Source organism: Musca autumnalis, unplaced genomic scaffold (genome assembly GCF_047663935.1).
Source record: "Musca autumnalis isolate F117 unplaced genomic scaffold, ASM4766393v1 scaffold_4, whole genome shotgun sequence".
Lineage (NCBI taxonomy): Eukaryota > Metazoa > Arthropoda > Insecta > Diptera > Muscidae > Musca > Musca autumnalis.
The window spans coordinates 141,840,079-141,860,906 of NW_027411977.1; the positions used below are offsets into that span (position 1 = coordinate 141,840,079).

General features: G+C 36.1%; 1 protein-coding gene across 17 annotated transcripts in view; it reads left to right on the top strand.

Moving 5' to 3' along the window:
* Nucleotides 1–20,828, top strand: part of Iml1 (GATOR complex protein Iml1) — a 58,698-nt gene that overhangs the window by 15,639 nt on the left and 22,231 nt on the right. For 3 of the 17 annotated variants that reach the window (XM_073979979.1, XM_073979984.1, XM_073979985.1), the window contains exons 8-12: nucleotides 6,675–6,873; nucleotides 6,939–7,073; nucleotides 7,733–7,831; nucleotides 13,332–13,761; nucleotides 14,163–14,337. In XM_073979979.1, coding sequence (XP_073836080.1) covers nucleotides 6,675–6,873; nucleotides 6,939–7,073; nucleotides 7,733–7,831; nucleotides 13,332–13,761; nucleotides 14,163–14,337 — 1,038 coding nt within the window. Of the gene's footprint in view, nucleotides 1–6,674; nucleotides 6,874–6,908; nucleotides 7,074–7,732; nucleotides 7,832–13,331; nucleotides 13,762–14,162; nucleotides 14,338–20,828 lie in introns of all 17 variants that reach the window. The other 14 variants (XM_073979978.1, XM_073979981.1, XM_073979983.1 and 11 more) reach the window with 5 other exon arrangements.

Consider the following 20,828-nt stretch of genomic DNA (forward strand, 5'->3'; position numbering starts at 1 on the left):
ATCCTGGCGATTTATAATCCGAGTAGGGAAACAGAACTGCATTGCGACGCGAGTGCAATAGGATTCGGGTCGATACTGTTACAGAAGCAGGATGATGGCGTTTTCCATCCAGTAGCCTATTTTTCCAAAAGGACAACAGACGCAGAGACGAGATACCATAGTTTCGAATTGGAAACTTTGGCAATTATCTACTCCCTAAGGAGGTTTAGAGCGTATCTGGAAGGGATTAAGTTTAAAATAATGACGGACTGTAATTCACTAGCTTTGACTTTGGCGAAACGAAACATTAATAGCCGGATTGCGCGATGGGCACTAGAATTGGAAAACTATAACTACACCATAGTGCACAGACCGGGAGAAAAAATGGCCCACGTAGATGCCTTGTCTCGAGTTGAGCAAGAAGACAATAATAATAAGGTAGTAGCAACAATCGAAGCGGAAGATATAGATTTCCAGTTATGTGCGGCGCAGGCTAGAGATAAGGAAATATGTGAATTGAAATCGAAGTTAGAACAGGGAACCGTAAATGGGTACGATATGGTAAATGGGGTGGTATACAAGAAGATCAACGATACATTGCGATTTTTCGTCCCGAAGGACATGGAAACTGAAGTGATCAGAACTATACATGAGAATTTAGGACATTTAGGGGTAGAAAAATGCTATTTGAAAATGAAAAATCACTATTGGTTCCCGGAAATGAAAGATAAAATAGACAAACATAAGAAGACTTGTTTAAAGTGCGTTATGTATTCGGCCCCCCATAAACCAAACGCAAGGGCATTGCACAGTATCCCGAAAGAACCTCGACCGTTTTACACTATCCACCTGGATCATTTGGGCCCATTACCAGCGCTTCAGTCGAAGAGAAAGCATATTCTGGTCGTAATCGACGCTTTCACAAAATTTGTTCGGCTTTACCCAGTTCTTACGACAAGCACCAAGGAAGTAACGGCGGCACTATTGAAGTATTTCGACTATTATAGTAGGCCGGTTAGGTGTATAACAGATAGAGGGAGCTGTTTTACATCGAAAGAATTTGCTGACTTTTTACAGGAAAAGAATATAGATCATATAAAGGTTGCAGTGCACTCGCCTCAAGCGAATGGACAGGTTGAGCGGGTCAATAGGACTTTGGTAGGAATGCTAGCAAAACTCAGCGAACCTGTAGCACACGCAGATTGGGTAAAACAGCTCAGTAAGATAGAATTTGCATTCAACAATACGGTTAACCGGTCAATAGGAGACACTCCTAGTAGAGTTTTGTTTGGGGTAAACCAAAGAGGGCAAATAGTAGATAAACTGTCTGAATACCTAGAAGAGAACTTTTTGGACCCCGGGGGGGGTATTAAGGAGATTAGAGACAAGGCAGAGGCCGCCATAGCGAGAGTGCAAAGATATAATGAGCAGAGATCAGAAGAAAAGGGACATAAGGTGAACACTTTTAACGTAGGGGATTTCGTAGTTATTAAAAATGTGGACACCGCGATAGGAGTAAATAAGAAGCTTATCCCCAAGTTCAAAGGGCCATATACCGTGTGGAAAGTTTTACCGAATGACCGCTATGTGGTCCGAGACATAGAAAACTGTCAAATCACCCAGATTCCTTATGATGGGGTGATAGAAGCCTGTAACATGAGGCTATGGAAGGCAAATGACCCAGATGACGAGGCCCAGGGCGGCTCTGGCCCGTAGTGTATATAGTTGTATCTAGTTGTATATAGTTTAGGTTAAGTGTTGTACATATTTTGTTGTTTGATATTTGATACATTACCATTGATTAATTAAGTTAATCCCTGTGTGACCGGGGCGGTCACAGCCGTCAGGCTGGCCGAGATGTAGTAGAATAAGGAACACACCCAATATATTTAATGAAACACACAGTCGTATTTACACTCATAGTTGTATTTTAACACATAGTTGCATAAGACTCAGATAAATACAATAGATAAGATGGGATAAAATAATGTACGCTAGGCTAAGTTGATGTAGAGAAAATAAAGAGACGCCATTCATTGTGCGATCATCGAAAAGACAAGACGTGTTCAGCACGAAAAAATTGCGAAAAAAATAATAACGTTGTTGTTGTTGAAAAAGTTTACTGTGCGCGCTTGTTAAGAATAGTAGACCGTTCACAACAAGTGTTGAGAGTAAACTGATGCATATGTAGGTGGTGCTGTGGCGGAGGATAGGCGAGAAAACTTTATTGGTGGTGTTTCAGTGCGTCTGGATACTATTTTATGATTGCGGTCATGTTGGTTTTTACTTGGTCTCCATTTGAGTAGTTCCCATTTGGATTGTGAGATGCTTTATGGAATATGTATATATTGTATTTCTTTATTTTTTAACCTTTTTGCGGTTTTTAATGTCATAAATATATATATATATATATATATATATATATATATATATATATATATATATATATATATATTTTTGAATGATTACTAGTGATTTAGGCGTCACTGCTAGTGATAATGTGTTTTTGCGTTCATCTTTAAGTGCACTGAAGGATAATTTGAATGTTGGGCATTTTAACTGCCGTAGTTTCTGCCTTTCTGGCAATTCTTCTAAGCTTTCTGAAATAAGAAATGTGGTGGATGGTAGTTTTTTGCATGTGGTTGGGGTGAGTGAAACGTGGCTGAAGCCGTCAATTCCCTCTAATAGGATTACGATCCCGGGTTATAAATGTTGCCGTAATGATCGACCTGTGCAGAGGGGTGGTGGAGTGGCCTTATACATTTCCCAGTCGATTAAATTTAATGTTGTTTTTAAAAGTAGTAAGTTTGGTATTGCTGAGAGCTTGTTTGTTGAGTTGGTGCTTGGTAGGCGAAGGATTCTTGTAGGTGTTGTATATCTCCCGAATGGGGATTTCAGGGTTTTTGAGGATGATGTTGGTTACTTGCTTGTGCGGTATTCAGAGGTTGTACTAATGGGCGACTTTAATAATGGCCTGTTTTGCCTCGATTCATCAGTTAGAGTAGGGGATTATTGTAGTAGGCTTGGCGTTTCCATTAGGCATAACTTGATTCCCACTCATTTTTGTGTGGCTCGTAATTCAACGTCACTTCTAGACTTTTTTGCTCTTAGTAATGAGGGGTCTGTTGTTTTTTCTAGTCAGTTTTTCTGTCCGGGAATTTCGGACCATGCTTTTATTTTTTTGTCTCTTGACATCTCTGTTTCAGGTATGGATCAGTTTATCGAGTTTGTTTATAATCAACAGCAGGGACGTTTTAAATTCTGTTTCTTCTTCCTTTGATTTTTCACCGATGTACTTATCGAACAATGTTGATGACCAATGGAATTGTTTTAACGAGTGTCTCAGTTTGTTGCTTTCAGAGTTCCCAGTCAAAAGGAGGAAATTATTCCGGAGCTCTGATAATGATTGGTATGGAGCTCCTGAGATATCGTATTACAACTCAATTAGGGATTTGGCATTTAGACAATATTTGCATACAAGAAGTGTAGCGGACTGGAAAAGTTTTTGCAAAGCAAGGAATAAGGCAAAATCTGTGGTCAGGAAGGCAAGATTTTTAGCTCATTCGTTGCTGTTTGAGGGTCAACGGAGTAGTAAGGAGTTGTGGAGTGTTCTTAAATCCAATGGATTCTCCTCGGATAAATCTTACGAGTTTGCCGGAAGTGTTGATGACTTGAATGCTAATTTTGCTTTGAACCAGCTTGTTGGTCCGAGCGTCTTAAGTGACTTGAGTGGTGTTGTTTTCAGCGAAAGTGGTTTCTCTTTTCGGCGCGTGGATTATTCGGAGCTGGAGAGCGCGTTTGCTGCGATTAAATCCAATGCGGCTGGGTTGGATGGGTATTGTCTTAAGTTTTTAAAGATTGTGATGCCTTTACTTTGTTCACATTTCCTTCATTTGGTGAACACTATATTAACCACATCTGTCTTTCCTGTTGGCTGGAAATTGGCTAAGATTGTTCCTGTGAAAAAGAAGAATGTTCCTGGTTCGTTGCAGGAATTTCGCCCTATTTCTATTTTGCCAATCTGCTCCAAGGTTGTTGAGCATATTTTGAAGGCGCAGATAACGTCGCATTTGCAGGAGAATAGATTGCTGAATGTGGGTTCAGGAGGAATAGGAGTACCGCGTCTTTGTTGTTGGGGCTCACCGACTCAATTCGTTCCAGTTTCGGTGGTACCAAGTGCTGTGTACTGTTATCGCTTGACTTGGAGAAGGCGTTCGATAGGGTTGACCATATTAAGGTGGTGTATAAATTACATTCCTTGTATGGGTTTTCGCGTAGTGCGTGCGCCCTGATGCTGTCCTACCTTTTAGGTAGGAGCCAAATGGTCTGTGCTGACAACAGATATAGTTCGGTCTTATCGGTCAGAAGTAGCGTGCCGCAGGGTTCGGTTTTGGGGCCGCTTCTCTTCATCCTTTTTTTGAATGACCTTTTTCCAGTATTGCAGTTTTGGTGCGAACCTTATGCATTTGCTGATGATGTCCAACTGCTTTTTAAAGGTGATTGTCGCTACGCGTCTGTGCTTCAGTCTAGGATTGATTGTGCGATGCGGGCGTTGTATGGTTGGATGATCCATAGTTCTCTCTCCGTTAATACGTCCAAGACAAAGGTGTTGTTTTTCGCGTCGTTTCCTGATTGCTGTGTGACTGTCGTTTACAATAATGCGAGAATTGATTTTGTTTCGGAGTTGTTGTGCCTGGGTGTTCTGCTTGATGACAAACTTTGCTTCTCCAGTCATGTTAATATGGTTATATCCCGGGTTAATATTTCTCTGCGTTCGCTTTATGCCACGGATTTGGCCCTGCCGTTTTTTGTTAGGAAGCGTTTGGCTCATGCCTTGGTTTTGCCAGTGTTCCTATACTGTATTGAGGTGTATACTGATACTTCTTCGGGTAACCTGCATCTGATTTTTATAGCAATCAACAGAGTTTTGCGGTTTGTATTCAGGCTGAATCCCCGTGCTCACATGGGACCTTATGTGGTTAGGTTTTTTGGCTGTTCTTTTCAGTCCTACATTGATTCGCGTTTGCTTCTGAGTTTTTTTTAAGTTCTGAAGTTTCAATGTCCCTTATTTTTAGTAAACGGATTTGTGTTTGGCTCGTTATCTAGGCGCAACCAAATTCAAATCCCAGTTGTACACCATCTGATGGATGTTTCGTTCCTGGTTCGTGTGGCACGGTTGTACAACATGCTTCCCACTGAACTCAAGATTTTTAGCATTTCCCCTAGCACATTCTATAAACGACTTATTCACCATTTCACAAGCCCTGCTTAAATGCATATTTTGTGTATTTGTGTTCTATAGTATGCTTCAGTTTGCATTTTTTGATGAACGTAGGAATGTTTTTTTATAGCGAGTTTTTTGATCTCAGAATGATTGTAGTATTTCCCTTATTTACTTACTTACCTCGGACATGCTGAATGTGTCCTTTTGTTAGAGTAGTACCTCACTGTGTGTTGCATTGTGTTTTTCATTTATGATATACGCGTTTAATTTTAATTTTTTAGTAATTAATAGTACTTTATTTTAAGTTTTTTTCTCTTCATTATGTTACTATTGTATTTATTTTGGACGTTTGTCCTTTTGTTGGAGTAGTGAGTCACTGGTTTAAGCATTTTGTATTTCATTAATTGGCCTGTTGGCTTTGTTATACATGTTAAATTGAATAAATAAATAAATAAAAAACAAATTTAAGTCAAAAGTACAGCTAATTAAAACCGATAAAACTAACATTTTTAATAATATTCAGTCGTTGCTTTTGTTTTGCGTTTCCCATTCTCAAGGATCAGCCAATATTGTTGCTGTTATCCCATCCATCTGAAAAGTGTAGAAACAACTTGTTGAAAGCTCTCTGTACATAACAATGAACAACTGGACACAAAATATTATATTTTAAAACAATTGTAACGGATCCAAAAATTGAATTAATGCGCAATCCTTGATTTGTTGCTTAGGGCCGAGAATTTTTTTGCAAGAAAACCTCAAATTTGTTGTGAAAATTATATTTTTGAGACTTTATAAGCATTTCTTAAAAAATAAGTTTTTTCTCAAAAACGATTAGATTTCTTGCAATCGGCTCTTCTTTTAAAAGTCAATTTTTGCAACCATTTTGGTGGCGTTTAAACGACCAGTGGTTTTAAGTGGGTTAAGAAACTAATAATCTTGTACTTTACCGAAACGGAATTAAAAATAACCAAACCAACTGCCAAAGTCAAAATTTCGATTTTAGCGAAAAAAATGATAGTTTTTTTAGTCCTAAACCAGTCAAATTTTTTTAAAGAAAAGTCTCTCGCTTAAGTTCATGTTTTTATGTGTATACTAATCCCACAAAAAATTTGAAGATAGGATCATCCGTTTTCGAGCTACAGTGGGTACCGCTTTCATAAATATCATATCGAGAAAAACGCTGTTAAAACTTCGATGTTACACATAAATTATAATATTTTTTCTACAAATTTTTGTCAGATTGAATTTTTGCAACATAATCTCCCTGTACTTTAAAATGGGCAAATACAAATCTTTCGATTTTTTAAAATTTACTAGTGGCCATAACCCCTTAAGCCCATCAAGGTCAGTGCTTGGTATCTTCATCCCCTTCGTCAGCCAAATTGTCACTTCCACCTTATTTAATACCCTCATCATAACCGTTTGTTAATATGTTCTCATATCACATTTTTTGTTACGTTTTTCTTTAAAGGGACCTACCGGTGTCCTTATACAGCAGCATCATTATCAAGCGGTGCCAGCAAAACAGAATTGCAACAACACCATTAACAATAACGATAATGATTTCTCATCGTGTTACAATTCCATGGAATATGATCATACCTCCAATTGTTCCACATTAAGCAGATCATTTTCAAACAGTTTTAGTGGAGATGGTGAGAAATTTGAAAGTAATATTTTCATGTATTTAGTATTTTCTCAAAAGTAATATATAATCCAAATATACATAATTTAGCATCCAGAAAACGTAACAATTCGTTACTAAATTCATCTGGGTTTACGCCCACTACAAATGGTACAGCCATGCCAGCAAAGAGTTTTCTCTGGGGTGCCACTGGAGAACAAGAATGGACGCCAGCCATAACAACAGGTATTTTTTATTTTTTTTTTCGTTGCTACATTTACATAACATTGAAGCACAATTTAATTTTAATAAGATAATCCAATCCAATCATGTGTTCCTCCTCGTGTTAGCCTAAATGTGATAATGTCCAATTGGATTTATTTATTTTTAATATATTTTTAATGTTTAATTGTTATTTTTACAGTTCTGTGATTTGTTTTCAATTAACAAATGATGATTTACTTCTTTTAACTACGTTGTGTGTGTGTTTTAACAAAACATCGATGTTGGATTTAAAAGTTAATTATTGGTGAAACATTAAAGAAAGCAAAGAAAAAATACAAAATTAATAAATTCGTAAAAGTTTAGATTCATTTCCTCAACAATCACACCACTAAAACTCTAAAAATATTCTTGTTAAAAAATTAGTCCTTGTTTCATTATTAACATTTTCTCATAATCGTCATTTGAAAATTAACATTATCTATTACATATATACATTGTATTCTTTTTTATTTAGAATTCATCTAATTAATATTAAAACAATCATTTTAACCGACTGACAACATTTCTTCTTTTCTTAACGATTTATTTGTTCCTGCTCGAAATTCAATACATCATCCTTCACATAAATATGTTTTGGAAAACCCCCAACAAAAAAAAACCAAACCATTTTTAATATCCAGAGAATGCTCGTAAAAATTTGAAACCCATTGTTGAAACAGAAACTTCAGTTGGAAATGTATACGAGTGTGAGACCGATGGCAAAGGAAAAATTATCATAGGTTAGAAACAATCTATAATTTACATACATACGTATTATTATTACGATTTTTTGTATATTTCTTGCAATGTTGTAGAAATTTGAAATTCAGAGAACACCAACAACATACATTTTTTGCACTTTGATATTTAATTTAGATAAAATAACAACTTGAAGCAATTAATAATAATAGGCACTTAATATTTGTCTCACAGAATTTATTTCTCGACATTTGAATGATAACATTTTAATAAATGTTTTGTATTTTTAACTCAGTCACAATATGCGAGATCCACTCACCTACACACACACACCTACACATGCCAACAAGCGACATGTACTTGTACACCGTAGATAGTTTTTTTTTTGGAATAATTTGTATACACACTTTCCCAAACATATCCCAACATCCAATCACATCCATTTACTCCAATCTCTCGCAATAGGACACATACTAACACACACTGCCACAGAAACACACATTGTACAATTTGATACTAATCATCTGTAAGCTTTTAAAAATTATATTAAAAACTAATTTTAGAAAATCATGATTTTTAAAAATATTTTAGTAGTTATCTTACTTGCATGCTGCCAGAAAATGCATGATTTTCCTATTTGAATGCTTACATACCGCTCATTTACCCAATGAGTGTTCTCACCAAAAAATTACATTTTTGAGTTAACCATTTTCTATCGTCGTACTTTATACGAATTGAGTTTACACACACACACTGTTTTTCATCATTCTTGGAAATTTTGATTTATTGACATCACCAAAATAAACGCCAATATCTTCTTGATTTGCCGCCTTTCATTATAATGTGCTAATTTTTTCACAAACATATAAAATACTTTCCGATTAACATCGTTTTCATTTAAGGGATGACCCCCAATTATAAAGCCCAATAAAATCAATTTTTTATGATTTTTTCCAATAAGACTTTGAAACTTTTTTGTAATTTTGATTTTTCAAAATAGTCGGGCTTAATCCCATTGTTGTTGTTTTAATATTTAAAACAACTAATTTATTAGTGAAGAAGGTTTGGCATTGTTCGCCAAGGGGTAAGACAGGGAAGACTAGTTTTGATCCTCGCCACAGGATCTCATTAGTTCCGTTGTTTTTTGTTTGTGGATATTCTCCACCAAAGTTATTTTTCAATAACTTCTTCAACAAAAAACTTTTATACCCAAACATCAATTGTCAGCTCGAAGTATAAAGGTGAACCATGAAAAAACTTAAATGAGAAGTTTTTCTTTGGCAGCCTCACACAACCCCAACGAAAGTGTTTGCAAAACAAAGCAAACCTTTTTCCGCATACAAACCGTGCCAGTGTTTCTTAAATAGAACATTGGTGTCATTTTTTATTGGGATAGCTGTTCCAATTTTCTAAACCAATGTTTTAAACTTTTTTGTACGTTTTTTTTAGGAAAGAGCACATCTTTATCTACTTTTTGAATTTTTTTGTTAACAAATATTACGTAGGTTTTTGGCAAATGGCCGTTTACCCTGTTTTTATTAAAGCGTTTTGTGGTGCCAACTCTAGATCGAAAACTAATGTACCGATCGTCATATATTTTTGTGGGTTTATTTAGGAAATTAATTAATTTTCGAGCTAGAGTTGGCACGGATTTCAAAATGTCATTTCTAGAAAAAAGCGTTTTTAGTTTCAATACTACCTACTAAACGCAATAATTTTTTCCACTACAACAGTCATATTTAAGGCAATATTGTTCCGATCGACTACATTATTCTATGCTACTTATACTTTAAAGTAAGCCAATAATAAGCAAGAATTTGCAAACTCTTAGTAAAAGGACAGTCTAAATGTCTCTCTCGATTCGCTCTCTTTTGCTGGACTTTTGTGTTAACGGACGACTTCCAGCAGCGTTGTCAGTATTGGGGATTTTTTCCCCAAATTGGGGAATTTTTTTCTGAAGTGGGAAAAAATAATTCGACTCGGGGAATTGCGGAATTTTTGGGGAAATAGAAAAATATTTGGGAATTTTTTGAAAAATTCTTTTTTGAAGAACCCACTTAGCGCCGAGAATTTCTTTCTGCGAGAAAACTTAAAATTTGATATGAAAATTATATTTTTGAGACTTTTTAAGCATTTTTTAAAAAATAACTTTTTTCTCTAAGGGCGAAACTTTGCGTGTGCGTTCAAAAATACAAAAACAAAATACATGTAATCAAAATTGTTTTTTTTTTAAACGCTCACGCAAGACGCAAAGTTATAGGTTTCGCAAACCTCAAATAAATCTTTATGAGCATGGAATGACAGATAACAGGCAATACTATAAGAAAATGCAAAAGCCAACAAAAATGTGCGACAATATCCAAGTTTTACGTAAATTTTTGCAACCATTTTTGGTGGCTTTAAGTGGGTTAATAGTAGCGCACGCGTAACGCACAAATAACATGTTTCACATGCACAAATAACGTGCTTAGGTTTAAGTCTTGTTTAGGGACGCCTCCCGGATCGGTCTGAAATTTTTACCATAGGTTGTCCTAGGGGCACTAATCACAATGAGATATGAGTCGTGATATTTTGGAAATGTATTTCTTAAACACCATTACTTTAACACCATTACGTTTTGCAATGTTTATTTTGTAAGCTGGTGACACTTCCTTCATTATGTTGGGAGAAGGATCTGAACCAGGGTTTCGGAGTCGAGGTATTTTTGGCTCGACTCCGACTCCGACTCCAGGCGAGTTTTTTTCACGACTCCGACTCCGACTCAGACTCCGGGTCGACTCCGAGAGTGAATTCCTATACCACTAAAAATGAATAAAATGTGCAGAAATTTTTAACTTTTTCCTATATTTTGGCCTATATAGGCTAATGTGTTAGTTTTTCCTTACATATTCATTAGAAAGGGCATTCGTTCGAATACATTCGGACATATCAAAACTGTTTCTGCCGAATCTTACATTGAAAAATAGCAAAGTTAGAAAGCTTTTGTCGGTTTGCACGAAGGAATTCTTCCGCGTGAGAAAATCTTTAAGCTTTCAAAATATGTGAAAATGATGGGGCAATACAAATCGTAAGGCCGATTTCGAGATATACACAGTTTATATGCTGCATACAAAATAAAATAAATATATTCTATGCTTTTTTCTACTTTCTACTTTTTTTCTGAAATTTATAAATAGGGATCACCCCTTAAACTACAATTCAGCGCTCACAGTTTGGACTTTGGTGTGGTATCCACTCCACACATTTTATTGAACTATTTGAGATATATTGTGTACACCACTCAGCACGTAGGCAGATGAATGTTTTTTGGATTTGAAAAGTTAGCAAACGATGAGATTTCGTGCATGAAAATATTCTACACAAACGTTGCAAGGAAATTTTTATGTAGGGTCGGTCCACTAGGACAAGAAATCGACATTGTCATGTTTTCATTGTCCTTTATCACTTTTACCCGATCTTTTGTCATGAAAACTCTATGATTATGTATTTCGTTGAATTTCGTATGCTATTGATTGTGTAGAAAACTCGGATACACAGAACTATATCTGTACCAGGCGAACAGATCTGGTTATTTGAATGTCTACATCCAAAGCCCTCATTGAGTATATAATGAATCCTAGAAGAAAGATTCACCATTTGTCACACTGAGTTATGGCGGGATGAATTTGTCGTTGACCAACAACGAATTTATGATGCCCTAATTCAGAAGCGTAACCATCCGAATTTCATAAAGAGTTAATAGAATATGCGAAATTTACCGAAATGCATGAACATATGTTTTTTTTTTTTTTTTGAGAAAGTAACGGGTAAAACTGATAAAGAACAATGAAAACGTAACAATATCGATTTCTTGGATATGGGAAACCTTCATATAATGTTCGGTGGAACATTTTTGTAGAAAATTTCATTTTATTTTACTTTTTGAGTTCAAGATCAAAAAAGACATGGAAGGAACTGAGCAAGAACGATAGCATATTCGATAGAAAGGTCCTCATTCTATTTAACTGAAATGATTAAACAATATCTCCAAATAGAGATATAAAGCTAGATATGATGGGGGTCGATCAAAAAAATCATTATGTCATGTCTCAGAAATTTCAGCTATGTGATCCTTTGGGGTTCTCAATTGGGGCTTTCATTCCCAAAAGGAATTTTCCTCCCCCAGATCTTAACTTCCATTTTGTGTCACAGGGTATTCAGTAAAATTTCCCATAGACCACAATGTCTTTAATAGAAGACAAGGATGACTTCACATAAAAAACAAGATGAGAATACCAGACCAGTAAGACTTCATCAATTGTCGTAGAACTTTACTTTTGTTTGCAAAAATGTAACGAATCAATTGGATCAACAAAATGGGATGAATAGACTACACTTCAGAGGATAGTAAATATCATGTGAATTGTCCTTTACTTTAGTATAATATATAATTTGCATATATATTTTCTTATACCTTACTTTTAAAATAAATAATGAGTTTTAAAAAATGTTCTTGTTCCAAATTTAATGCTATATTTCTATAACGTGGAAAAAAATTTGCCCGGAGTCGGAGTCGAGTTATTTTTTTCGACTCAGACTCCGACTCCAGCAAAATTGCTCGACTCCGACTCGTAGACTCCGACTCCGACTCCGACTCCGAAACCCTGATCTGAACACCGAATTACATATAACTAAACTCTTAATAATCTGTAGCCTGAAAAGTTTAATTTAAAAAGTAAAACAAGGAGTCGGTAAGTCCCGAGAATTGGCTCAGTAGAATTTTTTGTTACTTATTGTTCTAGTATTCCAAAAGGTTTTATTATTTTTTTAAAGAAAAATTAGTAGGTTTTTCCTTGTTCTGCTGGAGCAGACGTATGTCCGGTTGTTCTTTTTATTTTCAGTGTAATTTAAGGGTATTCTGTCTATTTATTTTATCTATTTTAATACTTTGTAACCATAGACTAATGAATGAATAGACAGAGAATTTGTAATGTGTTTGTTTTTTTGTAGGAGTCGCCCCTTAAACTCAATATGCTCTGTGTTCACTCAATTGCATTTTGTTTTGGGGTAAACTGCAAGATTTTGTTGATATTGTCTTTTACCATCATACATAGTTTAGAAATGCATAGCCATTTTAAAAATTGAGTACCTCGTCAACTGACTCAATTCTCACTCAATGAGAGAATTTGACTGAGAGGATTTCTTTGTCTATACATTGATTAGTCTATGTTGTAACCACTGTGCATTGTTTTCACTTATTCGTTTTCATATTATTTCCGCTTTGAAATATATAATTCATAATTTTGTGCTTTGTAAAGCTTATCCTTCTGTACTATGGTATGCGGTTATATACGTGCAATATTTTTCGTGTATTTCTTTTCACTTCACGTCCTTTGTTCAATGTTTTCTCTTTAAATGTCAAACAGTTTTTCTTTTGTATGTTTTCTACTCGTATAGCTCAATTTTTTTCGTTATTTGGTTTTCACCACCTTGCCATTTCCTTTTTTTATTATAACACTCATTAACATGACACAACCTAATATTGCCCACCATACATTGTAGGAGTTGACTGGAAATCTCTTACAATACCGGCATGTTTGCCCATAACTACGGATTATTTTCCCGATAAACGTTCTTTACATAATGATTATGTAATTACTGACTATACCCTGTTGCCGGACGATGTAAATTTAGATTATGCCAAAAGTCGTGCCATATATCGAAAACCACTAACAACGGAAGAGGTTTGTACGGAAATTGTATCACAACGTTTGGCGCAAGGGTTTCAATTGATTGTCATCGAAGAGAAGCCAAATAATGCTCCGGCCCAGGCTCCCTGTTGTGGTGGTTTAAAACAACAGAAACCAACATCAGTGCTCCATATGAAACCCGAGAATGAAGAGACCAAAGAATTTCTGTTGTCAATTGGGCGTATATTTCACAAAATAACATTAAATGGATCGGTTATAACGGTTACGGGATATAGGCCAAGGTAAGTTTGAGTGGGAATATGTCCAAAAGTTGTATATTTTTAGCGAAGGCCAAATTTTTGAAACAATGAAATAGGAAATATAACACCATTTCATGTTTGGTTTTTGTGGTTAAATATGTAGTTATTTATTTCAAAACATTATTTTCGCCACTATATCTGTAGTGGAGCAACACTGTAACTTATTTTTCGAGATATAAAAAGCGGTAAAATTAAAATGCTTATAATTTCGGTAATTAACGAAAACTTTCGGTAACATTTGTTCATACTTTTCATTCATAATTTAGCGTTTTTATTTTACCGATTTTTGTCGGTAATTCAAAAAATTAGTTACAGAATTCTACTACTGAATTGTATTTTTTCCGCATTATGTATATTGAAAATAGATGTTGAACATTTTTCAGACACCCATATCCTCCAATAAATGTCGACTATCGTTATCGCTTTCACGCCCCGCAACACGAAACCTATGAAATATCTGGGGTTAATTTTACAACGGAGAAGTTGGAAAATTTCAACTGGAATTATATGGACCATTATATATGTACTCGGGGAGACACGGATTATCCATTAATGGAGGTATGTATTATATTCTACAATAACGGTATGCCGAAAAATTGCTAACTAACTCAGTCATGATTTTAACGGACTTGAACGCCGTACACATTAGGGCCTTTTTGCCGGGTTAACCTGCTTTGTGAGGATTTATTTGACATATAACCAATGGAATTGACATTTAAAACCCAGTGGATTTGTTAAATCCGGTTATATAAACGTACTATTAGTGATGTGTTGTGTAAAATGTCGTAATATTGATATTGAATTCTATAATTTCGCAAATGATTTGTCAACTAAAATTTCTGAAATAAATAAGGAAATCTGGAACGCGCATCTACGAATGTCTCGCTTTAATTCAATTTTCGAGAAATATCCAAATTTGGGTTGCTCGTATTCTTTACCTGCCGCATCTGAACCGAAACCTAATATGTCCAATAAGAGGACTTCAAATAAGACGAAGTTTTCTAATACACCTAACGTCTCAGTCGGCGTGTTTTCTCCCACTTATATCTGTTAACACCATTACAAAATATGCCCTTTATTTATAGACGAATTTCCGGCGCTTATTGTTTTATAATCGCTTTATTTGCTAAACTTATGAGTGCATCGGCTTGCAAATTCATTTTCGAGACAACGGTGGTTGCGCCTCCGATCAAGAAAAACGATATACACTGCACCCCGGTTAACTACCTTTCACAAAATTCCAAAAAATTGAGGCAGTTATGAGGGAAAGCCAGTTACAAAAATCCCGCATAACTACCTTATGTGGGTAGTTACAAAAATCTCATCTCAGCCTTACAAAAAATGACAACAATTAGAACATAATCGCCAAAAAACAAAACGGTCTATAGTAAAAAAAGTCTACAAATATATATGTTATATTATTTAATCAATAAGAAATGTAGTCATCATTGAGCATAACACCATAACATAACACTGGACATCTTCATCACAATTCACGTAGTCGGCGAAATTGATTTTCTCATAAATGCACCAGTGCGGGTAATAAACCGAGAAAAACATTATTAAATGGTTTTTTGGGGAAATATTTGACGGGCAAATATCCGAATTGGGTACTTATAGAAAAGTAGTTAAGAGGGACAGTTTGAACTCATTTATATGAAAAAACTTTGGGGACTCAGATTGTGAGGCAAATAAACGGGAAAGGCAGTTAAGCAGAGAGGTAAATAACCGGGGTGCAGTGTATTTTCAAATTTCCTTGAATGACGAGGTTCAACGATAATTCAGCCATGAAAAACTAAAACATATAAATCTCAATAAGCGGGAGAATTCGACTTAACAATTTTTTAACCTTTATAATTAGATCGCTTTAGTAAAAAGGCAGGGGACATGGACGATAATAAATCCTAAACAACATCAATGGGCCAAAAAATTCGACAAATTCCGTAGGAGAATAGAAAGGCTACAGACAAAATCTGTAGATAGAATTAAAATCCTCCTCGGTGTGAAAATGGACCGAAGAAGTGAGGTAGAAAATACCAATTTCTGAATTGCCAAGCATAAAGTCATTAAACACTTGTCATTAAAACTCATTACGACGGGCCACCAACGAATGCAGCGAGCATCTGTCCTTTCAAAATCTCATTCAACGTTTGAGTAAAGTTTTACTTTTTTTGGCTTCTAGTCTCCTCCGTCAACCCTTAGATCACAACCGCCCCACATAAAGCCAAAGAAAATGGTGGAAGAAATAAACGGTGAATATCCATCACCAATTATGTGGACTTCGTCTACCGATTTCTGTACTCCAGTGAGATTGTTTCAATTCCACACATGTTCAAACATTATAGCCGTACATTTTTACATGTTCTTCAACGGCGAAGAAGACGTGCAAAGCTTTATGCTTGTTTTCAACAATATGTTGAAAATCAACCAATATGGTGGAATAAGGAACTTGTTAATCTCAGGAAGATTAGCAGGCGGGCCTATAACAAGGCAAACAGTACCAAATTAGGCGCTGATTGGGACTTTTATAAGGCAAGTTTTAATAAGTATAAAAGCGAGGTTAAGAAAGCTAAAAGGAATTCTTGGGTTAACTTCAGTGAGTCGGTAGAGGGAGTTAACGCCGCATCCAGATTCCGCATGATACTCTCTAAGGATCCAAAAACAATAGGGAGCATTATGCGAAGTGATGGATCATGGACAAACTCCGGTCTTGAGACCCTGGACTTGCTGGCAAGATCCCACTTCCCCGGGTGTGAGGATGCGGATAATACCACTAAATCGTGGTGTAGATGCCCCGCCCGCACAGACGAGGAAGTGGATCTTGTCAACAAGTTGATCAGTGAACCTAAGATTATATGGGCGATCAACACATTCCAGCCCTATAAATCCCCTGGTCTAGATGGGATAAGCCCGGCGATGCTGAAGTATGCGTCTCAAATCCTAATCCCGATCCTAAGGGACATTTATAGAGCCTGTTTGTTGTTGTCGCACATACCTAAATCATGGAAGGAGGTAAGGGTGACCTATATACCCAAGGCTGGTAAACCCAGTCACTCCCAACCCAAGGACTACCGACCAATTAGCCTCTCTTCATTTCTGTTAAAAGTTCTGGAAAGGCTAATAGACCTTGAAATCAGATCAAACCTAAATCCCAACTTATTAAGCAACGGGCAGCATGCGTATATTAAGAGCAAATCTATCGAAACGGCACTACATGACGTAGTGGGCCACATCGAAAAGAACATCTATGCCTCAAATTTTACACTAGCATCATTCCTAGACATCGAGGGGGCGTTCAACAATGTCAAACTCGAGTCAATACATGATTCCCTATCCTACATGGGTATCTCCTCTCTCCTCATCGAATGGATTGATAGGATGCTGGAGAGCAGAATTATCAACTCGCATTTAGGGACGAGCTCCATCAGGAAGTCTGTCAACAGGGGTACACCCCAGGGGGGTGTACTGTCACCTCTGCTATGGCTCCTGGTGATAAATGGAATATTACAAGATTTTGATAGAGTCGGTACGAAGATTGTTGCCTACGCTGATGATGTCGTCATTCTCATCAGTGGAAAATTCCCATCCACTCTGTCAGAATTAATGCAGAGGGCCCTGGTTAAACTTTCGACTTTTTTTTTTTTTGTGTTTTTATTTATTTCAAAGTAATTCATTACAATAAATTTATGTTGCCCCAGCGCCTTGAAGGCTTTATTGAGGCGATTTAGTTTACAATATTCAAATGAACGTGTTTATTTTTTTTATTTACGTTAACTTACATAAGAAGCATTTCAATATTAGTGAGTAATTGAGACTTTAATTCTCTTTTAAATAATGCAACTGTCGTTTTATTTTTTATAAAATTGGGAACGTGGTTAAAACATACACTTTCATTGTGTTCAATTCTTTGTTTCGTTAACTCCATGCGACATTTTGCAACTCTTAAATTTGAATTGTTCCTCGTACTGACCGTAGTTTGATTAACAAGAAATTGTACTGACTGAGGTCCAATCTCATTAATGGCTTTATAGACATACGTCAGGAGTTGAAGTTTATAGCTTCCATGTATGGGAAGAATATTAATAGCAAACTTCTTATATAGGTCAATTGTTATAATCTCGGCAAATTGAATACTATTTTAAGTGCCTTATTTTGGGTTCTTTGTAGGGACTTTAAATTTGTGTTATTTTTGTGGGCATATATGATCGCCAAGTAGTTAATATGACTTTGTATAAGAGAATTATATAATAATAGTTTTGTTTTTACATTGAATGTGTTCCTGAATTTGTGTAGGATACCAATGGCAGGTGCAACTTTTTTCCTCAGCTCGTCCATATGTACATTCCACGCTAAGTTGTTTTGCATGTGTATACCAAGATATTTTAACATTTGGCACTCAAAGATCTGCGACTCTCCAACTTTTATGCTGAATATTTGATCAATTTGCGGACACCGAGGTCGAAATCTAATAACTTTTGTCTTGTTCGAGTTAATAACAAGTTTGTTTATTCTGCAATATTCTATAATAGTAGCAGCATCCTGTTCCATTTGCCCCTTCAAAATAACATCATGGTGATATGGATATAGAAGGACAATATCATCCGCATATAAAACCAACTGCCCATACAGATTTAAGTTCGATATATCATTAATGTATAAAGTAAACAACAATGGACCCAGTACACTTCCTTGTGGTACCCCATGTTCCACAATGCCAATATCACCTTTTACACCATTGATTTCAACGAATTGCTTTCGATTCACAATGTAACTTTCCAATAGTTTTAATTCATTTCCGTTAATTCCGTAGTATGGAAGCTTAGACAACAGTATCTCGTGATCCACCAAGTCAAAAGCTTTTGAAAGATCAAAAAAGACTGCACCAACACCTCCAAAGTTTGCATCCAATCCATCGCATATCATGTTCACAACATTAACTACAGCATCTTGTGTTCCGCTTCCTTTTTTGAATCCGAATTGCATGGGATATAACAGTCCAGTTTGTTCAAGATAAGTTGAGAGTTGATTGTGCAACAATTTTTCAAATACCTTATCGATTATTGATAGTAAAGCTATTGGCCTGAATTCAGACGTTTTACTTGCATTTGGCAATTTGGGTACTGGAACAATTTAAGCTAATTTAAGGACTTCAGGATATACAGAAATGTTAATCATCCTGTTGAAAATAAAAACAAGATGATCAGCAATGCAATTTTTAGATGCAATCAAAATCTTGCCTGTAATGTCATCAGGGCCAGGACTTTTGCCACAGTTAATATTCTCAATAATGTTCATAATATTAGTTCGGTTAACCGTATTGAATGAAAATGTTGAAGCGCATCGAGTTAGGGTACATAGGATGTTGAAATTGTCATTATCCATATGGACTATTTTGTTTTTCAAAATCTTGGGGACATTCAGAAAGTATTCATTGAACATATTGGTTTTGATCTTATCATCACTTATTAGTTCATTGTCTTCATTGGTCAGTTGAATTATATGCTTGTCCTTTCTTCCTAAACAGCTATTAAGGAAATCCCAACATTTACGTGGGTTTTGATCTAGTTTTTCAAGATTCCAGCTTACATAAGAGTTCATAGAAATTTTGCTTGCAATTTTGATGATTCTACTTATGTTCCTCAGCGTAAATTCAGTATGTGGTTCCTTTCCACGTTTTCTTCTTCGAGCCAGCAATTTTTCCTTGTATTTTCTAAGAGAAACTAATTGGCTGTTTTCCCATGGTGTTAGCATCGACCTTGATAACTTTTGAGCTTCTTTAACAGTAGTATTTTCTCTAATTATTTCCTTAATTGTCGAAGTTATATTTTCTAGATCAGATGATGGATCGCCAGTTAGATTGTAATTAGAAATTTGGTTCTGAATTCTTGAGTATATATTATCTAAATTATAACTCTTAATTATTTGTTTTGTCTCAATTTTTTGTCGTATCACATCTTCCAATCTACACCAAATTATATTGTGATGTGATAGGGCGCATTCAATCGAGTCTACACATAATCTGTTCCCTATGTTGCTATACACATGATCTAAAGATTTTTTGCTTATTGGGCGAGATATTAAGTCATGACAAGATTTATAGTCAACACAAGATAGCACAGAGAACATATCTGAAGATATATTGGAATCGAGTTGATCTATATTCGAGTCTCCAACAATTATAGATCCAGTACGACAAGGCCAACATAAAGTGTTTTCTAGATACAAAAGAAAAGATTCCATATGACATTTCGGAGACCGATAAAATGAAGTAAATTTCAGCGGGATACCGTTTATTAACGCGCCATCAACTGATATTCGTATTGCTTAAATTAGATTTTTACTTTCACAAAGCTCCACTTTATATGTCAAGTTTTCTCGTATGTACAAAGATGTACCTCCATAGCCGTCATGACGACAACAGTGTATAGCATTATACCCAGGAATTACATAAATCTGTGTTATATTACTTTGCAACCACGTTTCCTGAATAGCTATGATTTTCGGTAAAACTGGAAGACTTGGGCTCATCGGAACGGTCTAGGCGTAAACCCGACAAAAACAGAGCTTGTCCTTTTCACCAGGAAGAGGAAGGTTGCCGAATTTACCCTTCCCGTACTAGACGGAGTTGCGTTAAGTCTTTCTCTGGAAGCCAAGTACTTGGGTGTAATCCTTGACCGGCAGCTAAGATGGAAGAGGAACACTGAGGAACGGGCTAAGAAGGGTTTAATCGCACTATACTCCTGCAAGAATTCGATAGGTAAAAGTTGGGGACTCAAGCCACACATAATATACTGGTTGTATATAACTGTAGTCTGTCCAATCTTAACATATGGATGTCTTGTCTGGTGGAAAGGACTCGAAAACGGAACATACTTGGCTAAGTTAGCAGGTGTGCAGCGAGCAGCTTCTCTGCTCATCACTGGAGCTGTGAGAAGTACACCGCAGGCTGCCTTAAATGCGATACTCAACCTTCAACCGCTGGACATAGCAGTACAATTCCTAGCCTCTAGGAGTGCAACGAGGCTGAACGAGATTCAGGCTTGGCGTCC